General features: G+C 46.8%; 1 protein-coding gene across 2 annotated transcripts in view; it reads right to left on the reverse strand.

Annotated features, from left to right (window-relative positions):
* The window catches only part of CNTFR (ciliary neurotrophic factor receptor), an 874,361-nt gene that overhangs the window by 444,202 nt on the left and 404,201 nt on the right, over positions 1-25,958 (reverse strand). For both annotated transcript variants that reach the window (XM_085628365.1, XM_085628374.1), the window contains exon 4: positions 12,514-12,595. In XM_085628365.1, the coding sequence (XP_085484491.1) occupies positions 12,514-12,595 (82 nt within the window). The remainder of the gene's footprint in view (positions 1-12,513; positions 12,596-25,958) is intronic.

A 25,958-nucleotide genomic window follows, 5' to 3' on the forward strand; every position in this document is an offset into this window, starting at 1 on the left:
TTCACCACACAGACTGCAACCCCGCATCATCCAGGCTCACAAGTATGGACAGTCCTCGGCCACCTTCACCACACAGACTGCAACCCCGCATCATCCAGGCTGACAAGTATGGACAGTCCTCGGCCACCTTCACCACACAGACTGCAACCCCGCATCATCCAGGCACACAAGTATGGACAGTGCTCGGCCACCTTCACCACACTGACTGCAACCCCACATCAACCAGGCACACAAGTATGGACAGTCCTCAGCCACCTTCATCACACTGACTGCAACACCGCATCATCCAGGCACACAAGTATGGACAGTCCTCGGCCACCTTCACCACACAGACTGCAACCCTGCATCATCCAGGTACACAAGTATGGACAGTCCTCGGCCACCTTCACCACACAGACTGCAGCCCCGCATCATCCGGGCACACAAGTATGGACAGTCCTCGGCCACCTTCACCACACAGACTGCAACCCCGCATCAACCAGGCACACAATTATGGACAGTCCTCGGCCACCTTCACCACACAGACTGCAGCCCCGCATCATCCAGGCACACAAGTATGGACAGTCCTCGGCATCTTCACCACACAGACTGCAACCCCGCATCAACCAGGCACACGAGTATGGACAGTCCTCGGCCACCTTCACCACACTGACTGCAACCCCGCATCAACCAGGCACACCAGAATGGACAGTCCTCGGCCACCTTCACCACACTGACTGCAACCCCGCATCAACCAGGCACACCAGAATGGCATGGCTAGCCTGGAAATGCCTGGCCCGGATCCCTTCACTCACAACGACTCCTCCATCGCCAGTCTCCGCGCTCTGCATAAAATGTCGGCACAGGCACACACCAGCGCTGCAACTCCTCATGCGGCCTCTTATGTTTGAACTGTGCTCAAAGCAACATGTATGACCCATTGCACCATGTGTCCTGCTATGTTTGTTGGTAACAGCTAGTCTGTCCGCGGCACCACCCTGGGTCTGAAGACACCACCCTTTGCCACTTTGTGATGCAAGGGCTGTGCCAACTCTTCTCCGAGTCAACCTGCGTTTATTCGAGTCAGGGTGATAGCGCTTAGAAGATGATGCCAGCGGCGCTTGGCTTTCAACCCGGCTAAGAGCTGTTATTCGATACCACAGATACCATCTGTTCAAATGAAGCCCTTTCCTTCCCTTTTTATGTCGGTATCAGAGAGATAAAAAAAACACAAATAGAGCATGCACTTAAAGCAGTGTGTGACACAAATGTGAGCCGAGTAAAGGCTGTCTCCTGGGAGGGTGCACTGAGCCTGAAATAATGCTGTCTCCGGCTGACAGCCAATGTCGGGCTCAAGGTGAAGCGGCGGAAATGACTCTTATTAGAAGGCTGAGCCAGCTTTCTTAAGAGGCAGCGGCTATTTCAGCATCCCTGGACTGCTGCACAGACGTCCGATCTTACTGAGTAAAGACGTCTCCTGGCGACGTCTCCTGGCGCTCTCTACGCAGAGCCGGGCCGCTATGTGAGGGGGTCCAGTGCTGGTCCAGGAACGGCGTATTTCAGAAGCTGAGCATGACCACAGAAGCTAATGTGCGCGCATTGTGGCACATTTACAAGCCCCTTGCGACACTTTTACGCTGCCGTTGCGTCACTTTTGTGATGCAGCGGTGGGGTAACCATGCGCCACGTTGCGACTTATTTACAATGTGATGCATCTAGGCAGATGCGTGACGTAGTAAAGCCCTGCGCCACATGAAACCTGCGTCAGGTTTCATGTGGGCGTTCTGTCGCAGGGTGGGTGTTCCCTCGCAGGAAAGCCCTGTAAAACTGACGCAGTGAAATCTACAAGATTTCACTGAGTCAGTTTTACGACGATGCTGTGTCAAATCCTTACGTAAGGAGTGACGCACCACATTAAGTATGGGCGGCCCCTGTGCATTGCAGGAGTTGTGTCGCGTTTACGACGCGATTCCAACAATGCGCCGCCCGTACACCACAAGATAAGTCACGCATCTGCCCCTCCTTGCACCATGGTGCGCCGCATTGTAAATGCGACGCATCCGTGGTGGCACAAGGGGGGGATTGCGTGACGCATCTGTTCTGGCGCATCCCTGCTGATTTGCAGAGATGCGCCAGAAGTTGTAAATCTGCTCCAATGCGTCTAAGTGGAACTCACTTCTATAGTGCACTGTTTTATGAAAGACTGCACTAGGCTATTAGCAGACAGCTGACATAAAGCAACAGCACTCGGATGCCACCTAGGGGCAGCACTCAATTACTGCACTTCCTTAATTTGCTTGTGGAGGGCTCCATCCCGCGGCGTTGCTCCTTGGTGCAGCAGGTGCAGTGACACAAGGGCTCAGAGTCCTCATTCCTCATTATTGCACTCTTTTACAATTCAGACAGCAGCTTCTGGGCCCGTTTACTTCCCTGCTCTAGGGGCCGTGACACATTGGCTACACCAATGGTTCCATCCGGCAAATGCTAAAAATCCTGCTACTGGTCCGGGCCAGGATGAAATAAAGATGTTCTTATCTGGCGGGACCGAGACCTAACACATCAATCAGAGGTTCAGTGTCAGTGTGAATCAGATGCTAGTGAGACGCTAACTTGCTTTAGACGAGGTGATGCAGAGAGGTTAGGGTTCGGGGAGTCTAGTCGGTGTTCTATTTCCACTGCAACTCTAAACTGAAAGCAGCAAAAGAAGAAGGGGACAACAGAGGAGAGTGAAGCGAACAGGAAAATGCAATAATACATTGAAAGAGTTGGAAAAAGAGTGGGAAGAAAAACTAAGTGGGAAGTGAGATAAAAGAGCCAAGTAAGCAAGAGATCTGTGGGAGAGGAGTTGGAGGAGACTGAATGAGAGAGGCAGTGGAAAGGAAAACAGAGAGCCGGACAAGGATAGGGTGGAAAGGGATGATGATGTAGATGGGTGAAAAAGGAATAAAGCTGAAAAAAGATTGAGCATTGGCCGATTAAAACTACAGAAAGAGATATACTGAGGAAAGCAACACGATGAGAAAGGAAGGATTGAATTAACCTCATCCCCTGGTAACTACTAAGGGCTGCATCCCATTCATCATACGTTTACCCATCACGCTCCCTCAGACAGCAATAATCCATATGCAAATCAGCCTTCTTCCTACTTTAATTGGACAAGTCAACCCAAATTGCCAGGCCAGGTTCTGTCCGAACAGGAACACTCAGGCAACCCCAAACCGGTTTGACCTATTGGGGCCTCGTCAGTAGGATGTAGCTTGAGACTGATGGCATAATGAACACGGGACCCACATCGGGGCATACCTATCCCACTTAGACCGTCACATTAAGGGCACCTGGCCACACCTGTCGCTCTTAGGGCTCCTGGGCTTACCCGTTGCACTTAGGGTGCCTGGACATACATACTTGTTGCACTTAAGGGGAAAAACATGGACCACTTTCAGAAATAAATGGCATTTGCCAGGGTGGATTAATTAACCTGCTGAATGATATATTTCTGAAAAATTCAAAGAAACAGGTTTATCAGAATCTTCTCTGCCTCTTGCCTCAAGTGGGTTTCTCCAGGAAGTGATGTAGATGCAGAGAGAGAGTGTAACAAAAAGACTTGTTTACATGTTTGACATTTATTCGACGATTCCTCCATACCGTACACCGCTCCTGCCCACCTGATTTCAGTGTGACCCCTCTCCCTCACAGGCTCTCTACCTGTCCATCACATCGGCCTCACTCACAGCTGGACAGTTCAGGCCTACATCCAAAGCTGCAGGCCAGGCTGCGACCCCTGGTCTGTGCCTCGTCCCTTGTACCTATGAGACCCTGACGAGAGGGCCCATCGGTCAGGTTTCAATGTGTCTTTGCTTGGTCAAGGAGGTTTGCGCCTAGGGCAGTTGCGGAGCTAGTTGGAGGTTCAGCTAGCTAAGACTCACATACCCCCGCAGCGGCAATTGTGCATCTGGGGGGCAATGATTTGGTGCATTTGTAGGAAGAGCGTTGTCAAGGCTCTGATTGCTGAGATAGGGTGGTTGGCGAGGAGGGCCCAGAGACAGTCTTGGCATGGTCCCACATCATTCCCTGGTTCTAATGGCGGGTGTGAGCCGCTCTGGGCCCTGAACTACTTGGTAAAAAGGATTAAGAAACAGTTTGACAAGCTGTTTAGGTCCCCAAAACTCCAAACCATTGCACATGGGTGTATACGGGGTGAGAGGTTTAACCTGCAGGATGGAGTTCACCTCTCGAAACTGGGCAATGACATTTTCCTAGAGAACTTGCTGCCATGGTTGATAGGGGCATGACCCTAGGATGTCTCTGTGAGGGGGTGGCCAAATAGTCGGTCAACTATGCTGGCCGGTGGCAGTAAGGTCATGATTGGTGGGGCATTTTACTGTTCTTAGTAGGCATCACCATTGTTAATGGGGACACCTGGGGGGACAATGGTCTCCCATGAAACTCCAGCGGGCATTTAAGACCGGTAGGCGAGAGGGTGCAGTGGTGGAGAAGTTCCGCTTCCAGTAGGCCTTTGGGTCAATCCCCGCACAATCGCGTGGGAGCCAAGTTGGCATAACAGCACAGCCCCTTTGGGGTAAGTATTTGAGGGTATGGGGGTGCCCGAAGGAGGGAACCTTCTGTATAACCGGGCCTCCTGCGCAAGATCACTCCAGTGAGAGGGGTGGACCTGACACGTAATTGGACCAGTCATGACCTTGCCCGTAGGCTCAATTCGGGATACGCATATTTAAAAAAAATAATAATTTAGTTTTAGTTTAGGAACGGCTATGTATTAAACACTATGTTAAGGTTATTTATCCATAAATAATTATAAATACAATGTGTAAGAAATTTGGTTGATGTATGAATATTCTGGATTGTTGGACGGCTTTTCTGCATATTGTAAATATGGCACATTTTAATATGTTTTATCATTTAATAAAATACATATGGGGTTCTTACGACCCCCAACCCAAGCCAAGTGTGTTTTGATGTGTAGCTACGCCTCGGAGGAGAGTGGAGGGGTTGTGGTACCCGTGGGGGCCATGGTTTGGGTATGGATGGCCGTTTTGGGGCGGGAATTCGGCAATACCTGGCCATATGCTAAGACACCAACCGGGACTCGGGCACGCCGCAACTATGGTGGTTGTGCCGGTTCCCGACGCCAAAAAGGGGCGGGGCTGGTGGAAGGTGCTGGTGACGCGGCCAGCACCAGTCCCGACCTTCGCCATGATTGGCGTAAGCATGTATGCCCAGGAAGCACTCAAGTGCATGGAGGCGGGTCCAATCTAGATCCTGCCGTTTTTTGGGTCAGCGATCGTGGACCCTTTAAAGGGGGCTAAGGAGCAGCGGGATGGTCTTTTCCCTTGCCGCTTCGCAGCCTAAGCAGCTGATCCCTCCACGCAACTGAGATTTTCTGCTTTTGCTCACCCACCATCCCCTGAGTCAGGAGATTACTGCTTGCTCCACATGTCGCTCACATTCCGCATGCTTCACACTGACTGCCTGGTACCCATGCCGCTCGCATTCCGCTTTCTTCACACTGACTGCCTGCGCCACTTGCTGCTTGCTTCACTCCTAATGTCTGCTCCTCATGCAGGCTGCTTCTCACAGAAAACCCCAAAATCCGTTCCAAATACTGGGGCCGATTAAAAAAGGCAATTCTTAGTACCTGAACTCACACTTCCGTAATTTACCTAAATACCTTTATGAATTGACCACAAAATGTGGGGGTAAAGTGGCAACGGTGAGTCAAACTGAAAGAACTCTGCCCTCTTTGCACCTTTACTAACAGGGACTCAGATTCACACTTGATCTTAGCCAAAAGGCCGAGAAGCGATGGGAGCCAGATCCACCAAGGCAGTACTCCTTCCCTTCCTTTGACCTGTTGTTTAGCATGTGAAGCAGTACTCCAGCAGTACTCCTTCCTTTACTCCTGCCTGTTATTTAGCAGGTGAAGAGTACTCCTGCAGATGGCCTGCTCTGTGATTGACAGCCTGCTGCACAGGGCCAGACTGGGAACCGAAACCATCCCTGGCAAACTGCTCGGCCGGACCCACGGGAAGTGGAGGGGGTGCAGCCGAGCTGTTTGCCAGGGCCAGTTTCGTCCGATGATGTTGCAGAGGGCCGATTTTGCTGGCCCCTGGTAACAAAAATGGCCTCCCAAGGGCCCAAAACTGGCCCGCACCCTGGCGGCCCACTGGGGAAACGCCCGGTGTGCGTTACGTCCAGTCCGGCCCTGCTGCTGCACTTGTGCCACACAGTCATCGTGATGCTTGCTCCACGAAGACTGACAGCCCCTCTGCATGCAGTTTGCTGCAGGAGCCGGCCACTTTTTTTATTTATTTATTTGAGAGTTTTATATAGCGCTAGCTAAACCCGAAGGCTCCAGAGAGCTTTACCTGGAAAATCGGATTCACACACTGTCTGATAGACACAGAGTGCAAGCTATCTCCACGCTGCAGCCTCCAGAAACAGACAGTGCCCCCACAATGTGTGAGACCGCGTCAGAAAGATATTTTGGGGACCCCAGAATGGAATAACATTGAATTTATTATCCATTTTCAGCTAATTCAATCGATCGTGGTGCTAAACCTCATTGAAGTATACATTAAAATTTCAGACAGCGGGGCCCACAAAAACAGCCAAAAACTCGGGGTTCACGGCGTCCGCCAGCCAATCACTAGCAAAAGAAATCTTAATAGAGAAATGAGCCTTTGATATTGGCGTTTTTTGCAACAGTATTTTACGTGGAAATATATGGTCCACCAGTCTATGTCTTCTTATTGAAAGATCTTGGTCATTTAAAACAGTGATTTGGTAGCTGTGTGATGACTTCTACATAATATTAAAATAAGACATATACAAACAGCACTTCACACGTTGCTTTAATTGCTGGATATTTTACTCACAAATAAATCCCAGTTCACAGCTGGCATTCTTGCTGCAACAGTGAAAATCAAACCACCGTTCTTAGGATTTTCACCATTCCATCAGGTGAAAATCTGATCCTATGCTCCTTCATTCCCTTCCATGACTTTGCCTCTCCTCATTCTATGTCTCCAGCTCTCTGGCAGAGGGGGACCCCTTACTCTTCTGAATAAGAGTAATAAGAGAGGCCAGGAAAAGGGAGAAGGATAGAGACAAAGCCAACAGGGTAAGACAGACGTGAAGGGAATTGAATAACAAGAATCGAAGAAGTCGGAGAAGAGAGGTAGAGATAGGTCTGAGGTAGAAAGATAGGTGAGGTAAACAGAGACGTGTGGGAATGAGCAAAAGGTGACAGAGCCAGAAGGAAAGAGAGTAGTAGAAAGTAGAAGAGGTAGACAGAGAAGTAGGAGTTAGAGATAGATAGGGTCTTAGACTGAGGCGGAAGAGCTAAAAGACAAGGAGAAGGAAACGTAAGCAGAGGAAGAAGGTTATGAACTGTGAAAGGTAAGGTAGAAAGAGCAGTGAATTAGAGAGAAGTGGAGCGAGAGACGAAGGAATGAGAGAAGAAGTTAGAGATGCAAGCTAGAGAGACCCGTGAGATAAGGAAAGGTGCAAAATGAGAGGAAATATGGAATGACAGGGCAGGTAATAAGAGTAGTGTTGGAGGACGAGAGAAGGATGAATAGTAGAAAGAAATATGTGGCATGGAGGTGAAACAGGTTTAGTAGAGAGACAGATGAGGTAGAAAAGAGAGGTGAAATAGAGAGCTGAGGTAGAAAAAGAGGTGAGGTTGATACAGAGGATGAAAGCACATGAGGAAGAGAGAGTTAAGAGGTAGAGACAGGGAGGTAGATAGAGATAAAACAGGAAGTGTGCATTAAAAAAGAGACGCGTGCAAAGAGAGTTGGTAGTGAGAAGGCATTGGGAGAAAAAAGTGAGGGTGGTACAGAAAGAGCTAGATTCAAATAAATAAGGTCGTGAGAAGGGTGATATGGAGGTACAAGATGTAGGAAGAGAAAACCGAGCTGCAGAGTTGAGGACGTGAGCACGTAGTGAGGTTTTGCATTTCATCAACAGAAGTGAGCTATCAAATGATTGTTGATGCCAAGAGGGACATTTATTATACAAAATATGCCATTAGGACACTACTCTGTGCCTCAAAATCAGGAGGGGTATATTATATAGTTTCCTGCCGTAAAGCAGCGATAATTTTAACGCCGTTCTTGATAATATGCCCCAGGATTTTTTACGCCTCTCACTGTCTGCGTCATAACCTCACCAAGGCACTCACTCAGTCACACGGAGTTCTTTTTCTTCGTTCCTATGGATGTTTTGTACCTCAGTCTTTTCATCCTTGTGATGTGACAGTGGGCCGGCCTGGCTGTGTGAGAGCTCTCTCTACAGTTGAATCTGAAGCTGTCCGCCCTGCAGACCTGCTGCTCAAGGCCTCATACTCAACATCTGGATGGGGGGACGCTCTGTTTCATGGCCTCCAACATTCCATGCTGCCCCCTTTAGAGGCATTACCCATGCTGCCACAAGTCACATCCGTAATAAATCTGACCACCCCACTCCCATCCGGATGGACTCCCTCTTGCTGCCCTTGTATGCCCACACCAAAACCAGCTGCGTCATCTACAAAGCCATCTTTACCAGCACTCCTGGCTATACGGATGCCAAGGGGACCCTCTCCAGTGGCTCTTGGCACATCCACGGCCAGGCCCCTAGCAGACTATGTGTGAAGGATTAGGAAGGCTGCTTGTATATTACACTCCTTTCATAGTGCCCGCCTCCTGTCCCCCTTCTTTCATCTCCATTGGACTCTTGTATTATTGTCTCCTCCCTCTCACCCGTTGGTTGCCTGTGATAGGGTGAGAGTGGTTATTTCAATCATTGGCTCCACCCCTTTTCTTTAAACCTAAGTCCTCCCTTCCAGCTGTGTTTTTACAGTAATGGTGTCTGCCGGAGACGTTGAAGGAGGAGGGTTCTATTTCAGGTAAGTGAAAGGGGCTGACATAGGGAGACCAACCGTCTGTAAATTTTACGGACCGTTCGTAATTTGGACCTCACGTCTGTTGTCCATGTCGATCCCTATTACGGACGCCTTTTGTCCGTCATTTTGGCCATTGGGGAACATCACTGTTCCCCTGCCAGAAGCCTCAGCTCCCTGATGGGGCCACCACGCACTCCTCTGAGCACAAGAGCAGCCCCACCCCGGCCATTGTCATTCTGTCTGCAGGCTGATTCCACATACAGAATGACAATGGGCCAGTATGTGCCCTTACTGCATGTGGGGGGCCTCCTCCTGCCTCGGTCTAGGGCAGGACATTCAGTCCGGTGGAAGAAATGAACAAAAACTCCCATGCTGCTACGCGAGAATCCAGTTCATGAAAAGGGGGTGAACCACGTTTAAAAAAAAGGCTTATGGGTCTTTCACTCTCTCATAATTTTAAAACTGATGCATTTTCAATGTTATATTCAACAAAGCCATGGTTCCTGCTTTTATAAGTTTATGCAACTAGCAACCATTGACAAAGCAAATACTTCTAGCTTGTAGGTGTAACACTACTTGTTGTGTTATATATCTGGATGCAATGACAGAATCACACTATGCTAAGCACAGATTTTTAGCTTAGATGTTTTAAACCAGGCCCTTAATTACATCGAACACCCCCTTTGGAGAGACCCCCCTAGTTTTTTCATCCCACTTATGCCCTGGAAACAACACCATGTCACAGTGGCACTGTGTATCATGCATGACTCATGACTTCTACTTTTTCGGATTGCCTATGTGCAGGGGCATAGTGAGCCCTCCCCCGCCCCACCCCTTGCTTTAGGAACTGCTGCAGGGGTGAAGTCCTTGATGGGCCTCTTCTGTCTGCAACTCTGCAGACTAAGGCTCAGCTCATAATTAATGTGAAAAGGTGTGTAAGTGAAGGGATGGGTGGATCGTTGGATGGATTAGTGAAAGGGTGAATAAATGAATGAAAGGATGAATGGATGGATAGTGAGAGAAAGGATGGGCGGAGGAGTGAGTACAAGGAGGGATGGAAGAAAATGTAAATAGATGGATGTATTGGTGGAAGGGTATATGGACGGGTAAAAGGATGGATAGATGGATGAGTGAATGGATGGATGAGTGAATGGGTGAATGGATGAGTGAACTAATGGATGGATTGATGAATTGATAAGTGAAAGGGTGACTGTATGGATAGTTGAGTGAAAGGGCGGATGTAAGGCTGGATGAGTGAGTGAAAGGGTGGATGGATGAGAGGATGGATGGATGGATGGATGAGTGAAGGGGTGAAGTTGTCGATGAACGAGAGAAAGGATGGATGGGTGAGTGAAGGAGTGAAAGGGTGGATGGACGAGAGAAAGGATGGATGGATGAGTGAAGGAGTGAAAGGATGGATGGATGACTGAAAGGGTGGAAGGATGAGTGACTGGGTTATTGAATGAGCAAGTGAAAGGATGGCTGGATGGGTGAAAGGGTAGATGGCTGGATGGATGAGTGAATGGATGGATGAGTGTACGAATGGAGAAGGTGAAAGGATGAATGGAGGGATGGATGAGTGAAAGGGTGGATGGAGGGATGGATGAGTGGAATGATGGATGGATGGAAGGATAGGTGATGGATAGGTTTGCAAATGGTTGAATATTGATATGGATGGGCACACAGATGGAAGGACAGAATGAATGGTGAAAGTCTGAATGATGGATGAAAGAATGATTACACCTTGTAACCCCCATTATCTTAAGTACATTTCCTATGGATTGACTTTCACATTTATATGAGTCATTGTCTCGAAATAATATGTGTGTGATGTAATGCACCCCAACACGCTGTCCTACTTACTTGGGATGAGCAGCGCTATAAAAGAAATTAAATACACACGAGAGAGGGTCTATGTGAAGAGCAGGGTCACCATTGGAGGGTGGTAGCAAGGACAGACTGGCCGGACCGGGCATTGGGCGTTTCCCAGGGAGCCTGGAAAGGTATAAACTTATTTTTACTTGTACTTAAGTGGTTGTCTATTTACTTACTTATATACTATTGTGTGACCTCTTCTGATGCGTCTGTAAATCTTACCTTTTGTCCTGAATGTTGACCTCATGTCCTGAATTTATGTCCTGAAATTTGACCCTTTGTCCTGAATTTTAACACTCACCGTCCTGAACTTGCACCCATGTCAGTTGGTCACCCTGGGTTGACAGCCAACTTGATGTTTTGGGCGTCAATATTTATACTATAAGTTATTTATAGCACTATAATAAAAATAGGCACTCCGCTATCATACCGCGTATCTAGCGTTTACTTCTTCTACCCTTCATAACTGTGGCCTAAGGCTGCATCGCCTCTAAATTTGTTTACTTAATATGTCACCGTTTATTGATTTGTTGCTAGACAATAGTATTTCGCCAAGAAACACATAAAGTAAGTACATTTTACAACAATTACTAGAGAGTGATTAAATATAGTAACTCTGTTGTAGCTCTTGTGGCTGGTGAGCGACAACTAATCAAAGACACTACACTCCTCATAGGTATATATTATAGATATTTCACAACCAATACATAGGATATACTGGATACGGCATGGAGGAACAAAAGTTGTCAAAAAGAGAAGGAGCGCTGTGCCCCCTGTTCACCACCTAGTGCGCCGTGAGAGCCTCACGGTGGTACGGTCATAGATAACTTTACTTCATTACACTCTTTCACGCCAAAGGAACCATTCTCACTGTCACGTAGATTGGATGGCCCATGATCCACTTGGATTAAAAGATAGGACCATATTTTGAGACAACAAAGGCGACATAGAGCAACTTAAATAAAAGTACCGTGTTTTGAGGTCTACAAATTCGAACAACAATGCTCTATAATTGCACGATGAAGGATTTAACAAAAAAGGTTTTTTACTCCATGTGCAAGAATCAAATGGATATTATAGGCCAGCACGCGTTTCACAACAACATGGCGCTTCATCAGGGCGAAGAAATGCATGCACAATGCAATCATTTGTACATCACTTGTGTGAAAACAAATGAACAATGTGAATCTTGACCCCGAAAGGCATATAGTAATCAACGTAGTTGCATATTATGGAATCTGAAACCACAGGGCAATGAATCCAATTTAAAAAGCTGGGCATCTATTCAAAGAAATCTCAGCCTGATAACCACCTTCCAAATTGCAATAGGGGTCTGTGAAGATAGATAACTTTGATTTATTACTGTCCTTCACTCCAAAGGAACCATTTTTACTGTTGCATAGATTGGCCCAGGATCCAAGATAGGCCATTTAAGGCAACACAGAGAAGCTTAGGTCTCACTGATAAATGAGAAATGATATATTTGTGTGTCCACCAATCACAGACTTCCAGGGTGATCCGTACTCCATTAACGCTCCCTGACGACCTTGACACAAGAACAGATGAACCTGGACCCATGCATCTTCATCTGCTGATGGCATTATGTTTCTAATGGCGCTCCCGCTTAGAATCAATTTTGGGCCTGCGGGCCACCACACAACATCTCATAAACAAGACAAAAGGCAATCAATCACATTGATCAGTTGTTACATTGAACAAGGACTTTCAAGCTGGTGTGAACTTCAACTTACCCTGTTGGCTATGCCTCTGAGCGTACACCACAACCACCACAGCGAGCACCACGCAGCAGGCCGGCGTGACGGTGTAGGCCATCTATGTGGGAGAAAGAAAGGACTGGTTAGTCGGTGTCAGTCTGAGGGCTTCCTCCCGCCCCACCCTCCACACTCTCAGTGGCTGGATCTGTTCAGTGTCAGTCTGTGGGCTTCCTCCTGCCCCCTCTCAATCTCAGTGGCTGGATCTGTTCAGTGTCTGGTCTGAGGGCTTTCCCCCGCCCCACTCTCAACACTCAGTGGCTGGATCTGTTCAGAGTCAGTCTGAGGGCTTCCTCCCGCCCCCCTCTTCAGACTCTCAGTGGCACAATCATCTGAGCTGGACTCTGCTGGTGAAGCCCACCCATGAGTGGTGCTTTCTCTCAAAGCCCCAGGGTGCTCCAGCGGGACTCATGCGCACTGATCCTGGGTGGTAGTGGCTATCTAGACCATGCACATCATACCCGGTGGGAGGTACTGATCCTGGCTCTGCACTCCACCATGCTCTCTGACTTTCAAAACCAGGCTTTCCACACAAGAATAGGAGAGGAGTTGGCCTAACAGCTAGGGCGGTCGACCTCCAATCTGGGGAACTGGGTTCAAGTCTGAGCAATGACGCTGAACATCCTGTGATTCTGGGCAAATCACTCAATCTCCCCGTGCCTAACAAAAATGAATGTGTCCTCATGTAACGCAACGGGTGCTATGTAGAGCGCTCTGATACCCGAAACCTTCGGGTCAAGTTCGCGCTACATAAAACTCCGTTAAAAAAAAAAATCTCTGCAAGCGCACTTTATGGGGCGAGGCCTGGAGGCGGAGGGCTGATCTGTGCTTTATATGGGCAGGTACTGGCCACTAGTGAGTACCTGCACTTCTTTAAGTCAAGTGGTCTTCGCTTCTTTGCAAAGGTTCCGTCCTTGTAATGGGAGAGCGCAGTCACTTCACTGAAGCAGACCGGTCTCTGAGATACAGTACCTGCACTTATACTCTCCCATTCCAAGCACCGGGCAATGCAATTGAATGGGGAGGAGGACATAGCAACGTCACTTCCTCTAGGCCTGCAAATACCTTTACAGCGGCTTTTACAGTTCAGCAGCTTGTATCCGTTTAATGAACCCTGTGCGCGGATTTACTCCTGCCCCGCCCCCTGTCACCCGCCATCTACCTGTGTGCGGATTTACTCCTGCCCCGCCCCTGTCACCCGCCATCTACCGGCCTACAAAACTAGACGAACAACAACAATAACAATGATGAGATAATCATAATCATACCATAACAATATCAATAATAATCATAATCATAACAATAGCAAGAATAATAATAATACAATAACAATAAGCCACACAATAATAATTACAATACTACTAATAATAATAGAAATTATTATTATTATAATAACAACGATAATAATAGCAATATTGATATTAAAAACCATAACAATATAATAATAAGTATAATAATAATAGTAGTAGTAATACTAATAATTATTATTATTACTTTTATTATTATAATTATAATTATAACAACACTCATAATAATCATAATAGCAATATTAATAATAAAAACAATAACAATACAATAATACTTGGAATAATTGGTACTATTACCATAATAATAATAATAATAATAATAATAATAATAATAATAATAATAATAATAATAATAATATTCATAATCATAATCATTATTGTAATTCTAGCAATAATAATAATTAATATTCTATTAGTGCTGTAATTAGGCCAAATTATAGTCTCCTTATTAAAAGAACTTCATAATAATAATTAAAAATGTTAATAATAATTCATATTATTACTATTTGTTATGAGTATTCCTGTTATGGTTACTATACAGCATTCGGCATCACTGTACAGAGCACAGCACTATGCACGCGCGCACATGTAAGCGTCACGCTTCACAGAGCGCTGGCATCAGTAGGCTTGTGCAACATGTTTATTTCACCAGAGGAATCTTGAATAAATCTCTTTTTTGTGTGAAGGGAGACATGCTCCATTTTTGCTATTTCGCAGAATGCGGCCTCACGCGTCACTGTGCCCGCAGGGGACTAGTTTGAGTAGAAAATGTCTCACCGAGGGACATTCTTTCCTTGAATTAGAGATTTTCTCCTCGAACTTTCCTCCTAGTTGCGTCGCTGGTGACTTTTTGTAAGGGACATCTGCGGGAAGGTGTCTCGAGATGCCGGTAAAATATATTTCGCCTAATGCGGATACATTTGCGAAAGAAAACAAGCTTTTTCGCAGAATTCTAATTGCAAACAGTGACCTCGAGCAGAGCGAATTCTTACGGGGAGAAGGGGAGTGGAGTGAGCAAGCAATCCCCTGTGGGGCTCAACGCACAAAGGAGGCTGATGCTTGCCACTGCTTTAGATACATGTATAACACATATGCATTCTCCTTCATGTCAGTTCGGAGCCTGTTCTTCTGACAGAGGATCCTGGGATATATAGGGGTACAGTGGTCTCCCCAGGAACACAAAAGGCAGCCAAGCAGAGAAGGAAGAGTGCAAACCCAGGAGTCTTTGATGTCAAGTTATGAACATGCTGCAGTCCCTGGTCTTCATCTCCCCCAAAGAGTGTCTTTCCAGATCTCTCCAGGAGGTGGTCTGGGTCAGACTGAGAGTCACGTGATTTTTGGCGGGGTCATTCTACTTTAATGAAGTACTAACCTCTTGTGTTGAACCCTACACTGGCTGGTCGGGTGCCTACTCCCCGTCGCGTGCAGCCAGGCAAAGGCAAAGTCAGCTGAAGATTCCCCTGCCCACACCAACACGTCTCCAGCACAACTCCCTTGAATCAGAAGGTGGCCGTCTTGTAAGACGTACCAGTCATGCTGGTCGCCCATCCATCAGCCCTGAAATAAATACATTGTGGATCCCCAACTTAACCCTTCCATTGTCTGTCCTTCTGTCTCTTAGTGCTCATCCTCAAAGTGCTAAGAAGTGGCTGAGTAGACACACACACTAATTTGCAAAATATATAAAATACATAAATTGCAGGGATGGGCTCATCTACACAATTGTTAGGCTGTGAAGACAGGCAGGATGTTTGTTAGTTTGGAAGATGCTGGGCAGTAGATGATACTCAAGAGAACAAGGGCTAGCCCTGGTGGAACACTTTGGAAAACACAGGTGACCCCGAGAAACTAGGACTAACCTTGGTGGATCGGACATTTACACGTGGTTTACGGTGTTGCTTTGAACCATGACTTTCCTTTGTATGGAACGATAAAGTAGCCGTGACACCTCTGCTCATGACATTGTATCTGCCTGATGATGTCACAAACCACAACTAACCATAGAGATACACAGGTGGTGCAGAGAAGTGAAACGATAAACAGAGCAAAACAGGTAAGAAAACTTGATCTTTATTCCAGAGACAGTAAGTACAACCTGCCCGGGGGGAAGCCTTCAGCAGCTGTCCTAATGGTTTGCTTGAGAATCCATTCGAATGTGGAATTCCAAGCAGCCTTAGACATAACACACCTCCCTTCCTTAAACAAACAATATACATTTCTAAACGTACACGCAAAACATAAGGTACATGACTATACCATTGACAATAAAGAAATACCTGTGAACCTAAAAACAAAGACATACAAAGAAAGAGTATGCTGTTCCTCCTGGTCAGGGGTGATTCTGTGAAGTACACAATCTACCCCGGGTGGAGATAAAGTGAAAAATGAAAAATGATGTCAAAAAATGAAAAGGGAGTGGGGGACCCACAAGGGTGGAACTAAAACCCTCACACACCCAGCAAGCTAGGTGTCATGCTTCATCATCTGGGTTTTGCTCCTCGTCGGGTCGGCGCTGCAATACCCAACGGGCACCCTGTAAGGGGCTCTTTATCGGAGATCTTTTGTTTCTTGCCGTAAGATGAGTGCAAGTAAGGGCCAGGTAGGTGTAGATGTTGGTGGGTGTATTAAAAAGGGTTGATTAGTCTGAATAACGTCATTTATTAGGTCAGTAAACCACCCTATTTAAAAACTGTGTGAGTGGCGGTAGTCTGGACTCATTAAGTCAAGGACTAACAACGCTCAGCTCGGATGGTCAACATGTTTCTCGCCTAATGGTCAGGAGGATCCAGCGGCAATTCATCAGGACCAGTGTGGTGCAAACTATCTACAATCGTGAGGGTGTTTGACAGGGTCTCACATATATGTGTATGTACCTAGTCAAGTCTGCCCTAAGAAAGTGTGAATTAATCTATCACTTTCGCAATGGAGAGGCCTAGAAGAAAGGGAAGAAGCATAGAAGGCCAACAAAAATCAATTAAAATCACTTTATCATAAATGTACATTAGTGTGATGGAGCTGAAGACTCCTCGTGTGCATGCACTATATAGGAAGCAAATGCGCTCGGATATAGTGATCATGCACTAATGGATGCAGTATGTGACACAGTGTCAAGGCAATCTTTAAAAACTTAGTTCAGGTAAAACCTAAATCGCGATGATGATGTCATATAACTCACCTAAAAGCTAAACTAGTACCGCTCCAATCGGTGCGTGGCGAGCCTTTTGGGATGGCGTGGTAGCCTCCTGTAATGTACAGTAAAAATAATCTCAACTCGGAGAGTATATGAACAATGTACACCTGCTGTGCGCAAGGTGCATCTAGGGACATGCAGACTATGGTCCCCAAGCCCGCAGGCAGCAAGGAACACCGTCCGAGGAGAGCCCCCCCCCCTAGAGTCTGACTGGCCGCCCACGGGAGCAGGCAGCCCATGTCAGCGTCAGAGTCAGCTCACCCCAAAACAGCGCTCACCTGTCCACCCACGCGTCCAGAGACCACAGTTCGTCTGACAATGGCTACGCGGTCCAAGCAGTTACTCACGTTTCTGATGCCCAGGGTGGTCGTAGGACCTACCCGCTCCGCCGAAACCGGGAAATGATGTTCACTTTCCAGCGCTCCATTATAAACCGGTTGAGACAGGTGAGAATGTGTTACTTAATTGGGCGTCCAGTGTCATGTGATTCATGTATGAAGACCCGCCCAGGTTCTACGCGACTGTGGGCGCCATCTTGGAAAGGGGTACTTAATAAGAACCGGATAGAGTGGAGACAGTATCGGTATCCTTTAAGCAGTGAGAGTGGCCCAGTTGGAATCTAGTCACTCTCTTGAGAAGGAGCTATAATGTACAAGGCCCTGTGTTAGTTAATGTGCGGGTTGCACAGCAGAAGGAGACATGTTTGTTGTGGGCGTCGCACAGAAGGATGAGAAATGTGAATTGGAAACAGGGTGTGTCTAGAGCCACCGGCACAGCGTTAATGCACAAGTCTAGCTTATACTGTAAACCAATCGGAGGTAGGTATCCATTCATAGCTGGACAACCCCACTTCACATTCGGAGAGTCACAGGAGTGTAGACTAAATTATAATACTGTAGAAGCAGTGTAGTCCTCTCAGTGCGTCAGTGCACCCCATGGTATAGCATCATTCAATCTTCTCCTATCAGCTGTTAGTCTGTGTACCCATCTTTGTTCGAGTTTGAACAGTGCCTGAGATGTGATTCTCGGGTGTGACTCCAAAACAACCCATCTAAGGGAGTCTGGTGTGTGGTGTAAAGTCTTAAAGTGGGTGTACAGTTTGGTGGTCTCCTTCATGCATCTTATATTGCTCTTATGCTCGGTGATGCGTGTTTTAATAGCTCGTGTCGTCATCCCTATGTATATTAGTCCACAGGGACATTTCAGTAGGTAAATGCAGTTGGTGGAGTTGCAATTCGTATGGCGTGTAAGTGCCTATGTGAAGGTATCAGAAAGGGTAATCTCCTTAGTGGTTATCGTCTGTTTGCAGGAGGTACAATTGCCACAAGGGAAATGTCCAACGACTGGTGGGAGCCCCCATAGTGTTCCCTGGGGGTTCTGTATTTCGTTCCTGGCTGGCCTTGTGTGGATCTAAATGTCTTTGAGATTCTGGGTCCTCTTAAATGCGAACCTGGGTTGAGGAATGGACAGCTCCCCAGAAGATAAGATCCCCCAGTGTTTTTTGATCACTTTTTTCATTTCATTGGATGCTGGGGTGAACGAGGTAACACAGGTAAGGATGTCAGTTTGTTCCCTCATCCTGGTCTCTAGAAGTGCTTCTCTGGGGTTGTTCCAAGCGCGTTTCATTGCTCTTTGTACTGTGTTAGTCGGATAACCTCTGTCTCCTAGGTTGGTCGCTAGGATATCCGCCTCTTTCTTATAGTCCACTACTGAGCTACAGTTTCTCCTAAGACGGAGAAACTGACCAAAAGGTAAGTTGTCCCTCAGTGCCTTAGGATGGTGGCTGCTGTAGAGTAAGAGGCTGTTCCTATCAGTAGGTTTTTTGTAAAGGCTGTTGTTTGTTGTTAGTCCCCCAGAAGCCAATCTGATGTCAAGGTCCAGAAATTCTATGTGGGTCGTGGAAATGTGGCTCGTGAATTTCAAATAGGGGTTCTGCAAATTGATCCACTGGCAGAATTCATCACATTGTGTGCGTGAACCATTCCAGAAAATTAGGATATCATCTATGAAGCGTCTCCACATGCTCAGGTGATTGCCAAACGGATTAGTGGGGCTCCAGATGACCTCCTTTTCGAATGCGGCCATGTACAGACAGGCCACGCTCGGGCGAAGGTACTACCCATTGAAGTGCCCTGGCATTGATGGAATAGCTTATTCTTGAATTCAAAGAAATTCTCAGTCAATGCCAGGGAAGCCAGGTGCATGATGAACGACACAGGAGTGGGTGATGACCATGCCTCCTTCCGGAGGACCGCTTCAATCACTGCGAGGGTTGCCTGTTGTGGGATGTTCGTGTACAAGGCCTCCACATCTAGAGTAACCAGGAGGCTAATCTCCCCGTTGGTTTCAAACTCTTCGATAATACCAAGGATATCACTGGTGTCTTTGATGTATGAAGGTATTTTTTGGACCAATGGTTGTAGGAAATGGTCTACGAATCTGGACAAAGGCTCCAGGATAGAACCTATACCGGACACAATAGGTCTGCCCGGGATCGGTGAGGTTCCTTTATGAACCTTTGGCAGAGTGTAAAAATATGGAATCACAGGATCACGGACATTGAGGTAGTCAGCCTCTTTTTTCGTGATCCATTCATTAGTCTCTGCTTCAAGAGTCAGACTGGTGATGGCATTCTTCAGTCTTGTCGTAGGGTCTGTTGTGATCGGTGTATAGTACTTGCGATCACATAGTTGACGTAGACATTCTGTCTCATAATCAGAGGTGGACTGAATTACTGTAGCACCCCCTTTGTCTGCCTGTTTAATCGTGATCGATTGGTCGTCAGCCAGGGCCCTGGCTGCATCCATTTCCTGTTTAGAGAGGTTGTGAAAGGTCGATTTATTCCGCCCCACTGCTAGGTCTTCGAGAACGGCTTTTTCGAAAGTCAGTACTTCCGAAGGGACCATGCCCGTGCTGGGGGTGAAAGTGGATGGTCTATGTAGGCCAGTGTCACTTGAGTCTAAGGGGGGTTCGTTTTGAAAGAAGGCCTTCAGGCAAATCTTTCTAAAGAAATTATGCAGTTCGCATGCTTGTTTGAATCTGTCAACCCTGGGGGTGGGCACGAAGCCCAGTCCCTTTCGAATCACTCGTAGCTCGACACTGTTCAGTGGTCTGTCTGATAAATTAATTACTAAGTCCTTTTGCCCCTGCGTTGGCTCCGGGTCTCCATCAGGGGTTGAGGTTGGTCCTGCCACTGTACATGCTGCACTCCTCGCTTTCGCCCTCTTCCTCTGCCCCAGCCTCTGCCTAAAAAAGGTTGGGGATTAACCCCTGGGTAAAATTGAGGAGGGCATTGTGGGAGCATTGGGTATTGCCAAAAGTGGGGTTGTGGTGGTCCGGGGAACATTGCTCCCCCTCGATTTTGAAAGGCCCGGTTATTATTTCTTTTCTGGTTTGGGGTGTCCCAGCTCCCAGTTCTCGAGTTACTGTTGTTGGATCCCCTCCTGCTATTGTTACTTGACTCCTCATCACTTGAGTAACTAGTTCTAGAGGGCGTGAAGTCAGTTTTCAGGTAGGGGAAGATCTTTTCCTTGTCGAACCTCGAGATATCTTTTTGTAATTTAGCAATCTTTTGTTTTAATGGATACTCTCTATTCTCTGCTATTTCTGCATTTATCTCTGCTAACTTAGGTTTGAAGATGTTACTGTGTACTGTGGATTTCATGGTTGCCTCAGGAGCCTGGATCCGTATTAGCAGAGCATCAGCAAGTCTCTTAGCGGTGCTGATTATCAACACTAGGAGGTCCCGGGTGCACTTCCACGACACCGAGGACCAATCCTTCTTAAATGGGGGATCCTCCAAGAACAATCTGGGGAATATGTTGACAATGAGACCATTAGGGGCGATGTTGGCCCTGAGGTACTCTGTCATCAATGCTCCATGGATAGTTATTCTGAGCCATTCTTTCTTTAAGGAAACCAAATTCGTCCAGTCTTCCGACTGTGACACAGTTGCTGTATTCCCATCTCCTCCTAAGAGTGACGGTGTTCTTAAAATGTCAGTGACTGCATCCTCGCCATAGCTAATTCCTAGTTCTCCATCCATTTTCCATTTTGTAGAGTATAGGAGTAGTGGCCAACTAACCCGAGGATTCTGGTTAATGTTCTGAAAGTGTGGGCCTACCAGTATCTATTAATACTGTAGGTAACCTCAATACGTTCCTGCGGTTGTCAGCCGCGCTGAACATCTAAACAAAAGAGAGGAAGTAAAATGGGTGGGCTATATTTAATGAGGTCCATCATACATGCCCTGGAAAGACATACAAAGGAAGAGTATGCTGTTCCTCCTGGTCAGGGGTGATTCTGTGAAGTACACAATCTACCCCGGGTGGAGATAAAGTGAAAAATGAAAAATGATGTCAAAAAATGAAAAGGGAGTGGGGGACCCACAAGGGTGGAACTAAAACCCTCACACGCCCAGCAAGCTAGGTGTCATGCTTCATCATCTGGGTTTTGCTCCTCGTCGGGTCGGCGCTGCAATACCCAACGGGCACCCTGTAAGGGGCTCTTTATCGGAGATCTTTTGTTCCTTGCCGTAAGATGAGTGTAAGTAAGGGCCAGGTAGGTGTAGATGTTGGTGGGTGTATTAAAAAGGGTTGATTAGTCTGAATAACGTCATTTATTAGGTCAGTAAACCACCCTATTTAAAAACAGTGTGAGTGGCGGTAGTCTGGACTCATTAAGTCAAGGACTAACAACGCTCAGCTCGGATGGTCAACATGTTTCTCGCCTAATGGTCAGGAGGATCCAGCGGCAATTCAACAGGACCAGTGTGGTGCAAACTATCTACAATCGTGAGGGTGTATGACAGGGTCTCACATATATGTGTATGTACCTAGTCAAGTCTGTCCTAAGAAAGTGTGAATTAATCTATCACTTTCGCAATGGAGGGGCCTAGAAGAAAGGGAAGAAGCATAGAAGGCCAACAAAAATCAATTAAAATCACTTTATCATAAATGTACATTAGTGTGATGGAGCTGAAGACTCCTCGTGTGCATGCACTATATAGGAAGCAAATGCGCTCGTATATAGTGATCATGCACTAATGGATGCAGTATGTGACACAGTGTCAAGGCAGTCTTTAAAAACTTAGTTCAGGTAAAACCTAAATCCCGATGATGATGTCATATAACTCACCTAAAAGCTAAACTAGTACTGCTCCAATCGGTGCGTGGCGAGCCTTTTGGGATGGCGTGGTAGCCTCCTGTAATGTACAGTAAAAATAATCTCAACTCGGAGAGTATATGAACAATGTACACCTGCTGTGCGCAAGGTGCAGCTAGGGACATGCAGACTAAGGTCCCCAAGCCCGCAGGCAGCAAGGAACACCGTCGGAGGAGAGCCCACCCCAAGAGCCTGACTGGCCGCCCACGGGAGCAGGCAGCCCATGTCAGCGTCAGAGTCAGCTCACCCCAAAACAGCGCTCACCTGTCCACCCACGCGTCCAGAGACCACAGTTTGTCCGACAATGGCTACGCGGTCCAAGCAGTTACTCACGTTTCTGATGCCCAAGGTGGTCATAGGACCTACCCGCTCCGCCGAAACCGGGAAATGATGTTCACTTTCCAGTGCTCCATTATAAACCGGTTGAGACAGGTGAGAATGTGTTACTTAATTGGGCGTCCAGTGTCATGTGATTCGTGTATGAAGACCCGCCCAGGTTCTACGTGACTGTGGGCGCCATCTTGGAAAGGGGTACTTAATAAGAACCGGATAGAGTGGAGACAGTATCGGTATCCTTTAAGCAGTGAGAGTGGCCCAGTTGGAATCTAGTCACTCTCTTGAGAAGGAGCTATAATGTACAAGGCCCTGTGTTAGTTAATGTGCGGGTTGCACAGCAGAAGGAGACATGTTTGTTGTGGGCGTCGCACAGAAGGATGAGAAATGTGAATTGGAAACGGGGTGTGTCTAGAGCCACCGGCACAGCGTTAACGCACAAGGGAAGTCTAGCTTATACTGTAAACCAATCGGAGGTAGGTATCCATTGCAGGCGACTTAATCTCTCTTTGGTCACGGAGCACTGTGCGTTGCTCCTCCTCACCATCAAGTTCATTCTGCACTCTCTCACTCTCCAACCTCAACCTCTCTACATCCTTTAGGCAATTAGGGACTCTCACAAATTTTCTCCTATTCCGAACATTTCTGTCACTAAGCAACAACGTATACTTGTTTACTTTCTTCACAACTAAAGATCTGGAAAGCTTAGAATCACACTTGTTCACTTTCCACCCCTTCAACACCCAAACCCAATCTCCTACCTGGTAATGTACACCATCAGCATTTCCTCCCTAAACACCTACTTTCCTCGCCACTCCTTTAGACAACAAAGTCCTGGGTTTGCAACCTCTAAACATCTCAAAAGGAGATATGCCCATCACTCCATGAGGAGTCGAGCGATGTGACCACAACCACCTATGAACTGCCTCTCTCTACTCCATACCACTACAGAGGGCCAGCTGCATCTCCTCTTTAAGTGTTCTTTTTCACCTCTCCACCAAACCATTGCTTTGTGGATAGTACACAAAAGACGGTACATGCTCAATCCCATAACTTCCCAAAATGTCCTCATGGTTTCAGACACAAACTGTACACCACTGTCTGTGACAATAACCTCTGGTGCCCCTTCTCTGTGGCACAGCTCACTCAAGAAATCCACCACTACTTCTGCAGAAATGTGGTCAGTAAACACATCTTCAGGCCACCAATAATAATAGTCCACTACCACAAGGGTAAACTTAGGACATCTTTTCAAAGCATATAATGGTATGGTAAAATCTGCTGCAATTTTCTTCCACGCACAATCAGACGTATCTGAGGCCACCGGAGAGTATTTCATCAACTTCTGTAACTTATTGCTCCAAGCAAAAGGCACACATTCTCTAATGTTGTGTTCAACATCCCGGTCAAGCCCTGGCCACCTATACTTAATACAAATGCGTCTTTTGGTGGCACACTTGTCAATGTGCCCTTCATGTGCATGTCTCACTATTCACTTTCTCAGTTTTAACAGCACCACCAATGACTCTTCTCAGCAACACACCATCCACCTTAGACAATTTGTGCTCACTTGGGTGGAAATTATGCATCTCCAGAAGCTTTACCCATTGTTAGCCAGCCCTAAACCAAATATTTCATCACTTTCCTTATGCACTATGTCACTCTCCACCTCACTTGTCCACTTCTAATGAGATATTATTCCTTCAGTGACCACCTTCACCCTGGCCACCATGTAACCATCAATTTCCTCAACGTCATCCCCCACTCCACTGGCAGGCAATCTAGACAATGAGTCCGCCAGTATGTTCTTCTTTCTGGGGACATACTCAATTCTATAATTATATTCTGGCATCCGCGTGACCCAATGTGCAATTCTAGGATAAATCCTTCCAGACCCACCCATGGAGAACACTTCCAACAATAGTATATGATCTGTTCTTATTTTGATCTCTGTTCCCCACATATACTTTGCAAAATAATTCACTCCCCACCAGAAGGCCAGTGACTTCTTTTCTATAGTAGAATAGGTCTTCCTCTGCAGCTCTCAAAGACCTAGACGCAGAAGCAATCGTGACCTCAATTCCTTCATGATTCTGCAGCGTCACTGCACCCAGATCAACACTGCTGGCATCAGTGTTGATGATGGTTGTGTCATTTGTACAAAAAGGTTTAAGTGCCGGAGTGGCCGCAATGCTTTTTTTAACAAGTAAAATTCCTTTTTACATTCACTGCCCCACACAAACATTTTTCCCATCAACGAGTTTACGCATGCACTTGCTCTTGTCTGCAAACATGGGGATGATTCTTGAATAGTATTCAACTAAACCTAGAAATGTCAATAACTGCTCCTTGTTTTATGGAAAAGGAGTTCTCTCAATGGCTGCGGCTAATTTCATTTTTGGAGAAATACCTTTCTTAATGATTCAGTGTCTACTTTACACAACTCACTCTGATGTTACACTTCTTTTTTATTGTCAAACAACTTGCAAACCCCCAAAACTGCCATCAGAGCCTGATTATGCTGTTCCAAATCCTTACCAAACACCAAGATGTCATATTAGAACTAAGTGACATATGGTACCTCTCTCACCAAATTGTGCATGGAGCATTGAAATGTTATGTTATGTTATTTTAATTTATTCAGCACACAGCTACTCGGAAGTGTCCCGGCGCTATAGACCGCTGGGGAACCCATCCTGGCTATCCCTGTGAGATGGTCCCTTTCTGGGTATCTCCAAGGTGAAACCAGGCATCTCCGGCGTCTGTGGGGGGCCATTGTAGAGATGAGGCAAGCTTAATGCCCAGAGTTGCCGAGTGTGTTCCTGGTTAGAGTAGGTACCGAGGCGAGAATTATCGAGTCCGTTTTGACCCTCGTCCACGACCCTGCCGCGTCGGGAATTGAACCCTGGTCCCTGGCCGATTCTCTGCTTACGGGTCTGCCGCCTCTAACCAGTGAGCCTCACCTCTCCACATGGGGCAGATATGGCAGCCATGGACGCCAACCCAAAGGGCATCTACCAAGTGTAATAAATAACGTCAATGGCCATGATTCTGGATGTACCACTGTCTGGTGGCATGCTGAGGACAAATCCAACCCAGTGAACACCGTGGCACCCTATACGGTGGTCAACATCTCACTAATATTTGGCAAAGGATGCCTGTCAACCCAAATGGCCGCATTAAGGTCCCTCAGATCCACACACAAACACAGTACCTCATTGCACGTTTTGGCCAAGACCATGGGAGTTGACCACTCAGACGCCTCTATCTCTTCAATAATCCCATCATCACATAATTTCTTCAATTCTTGATGCAATGGTTCTCTTATAACAAAGGGAACCACATGAGGTTTATGAGCTTTTAAAGCAACAGCTTCCTTCAGAATGATCATGTGCATGAATCCTATCAACACACCCAACTTAACACTAAAT

Source organism: Triturus cristatus, chromosome 2_1 (assembly GCF_964204655.1).
Source record: "Triturus cristatus chromosome 2_1, aTriCri1.1, whole genome shotgun sequence".
Taxonomy (NCBI): Eukaryota; Metazoa; Chordata; class Amphibia; order Caudata; family Salamandridae; genus Triturus; species Triturus cristatus.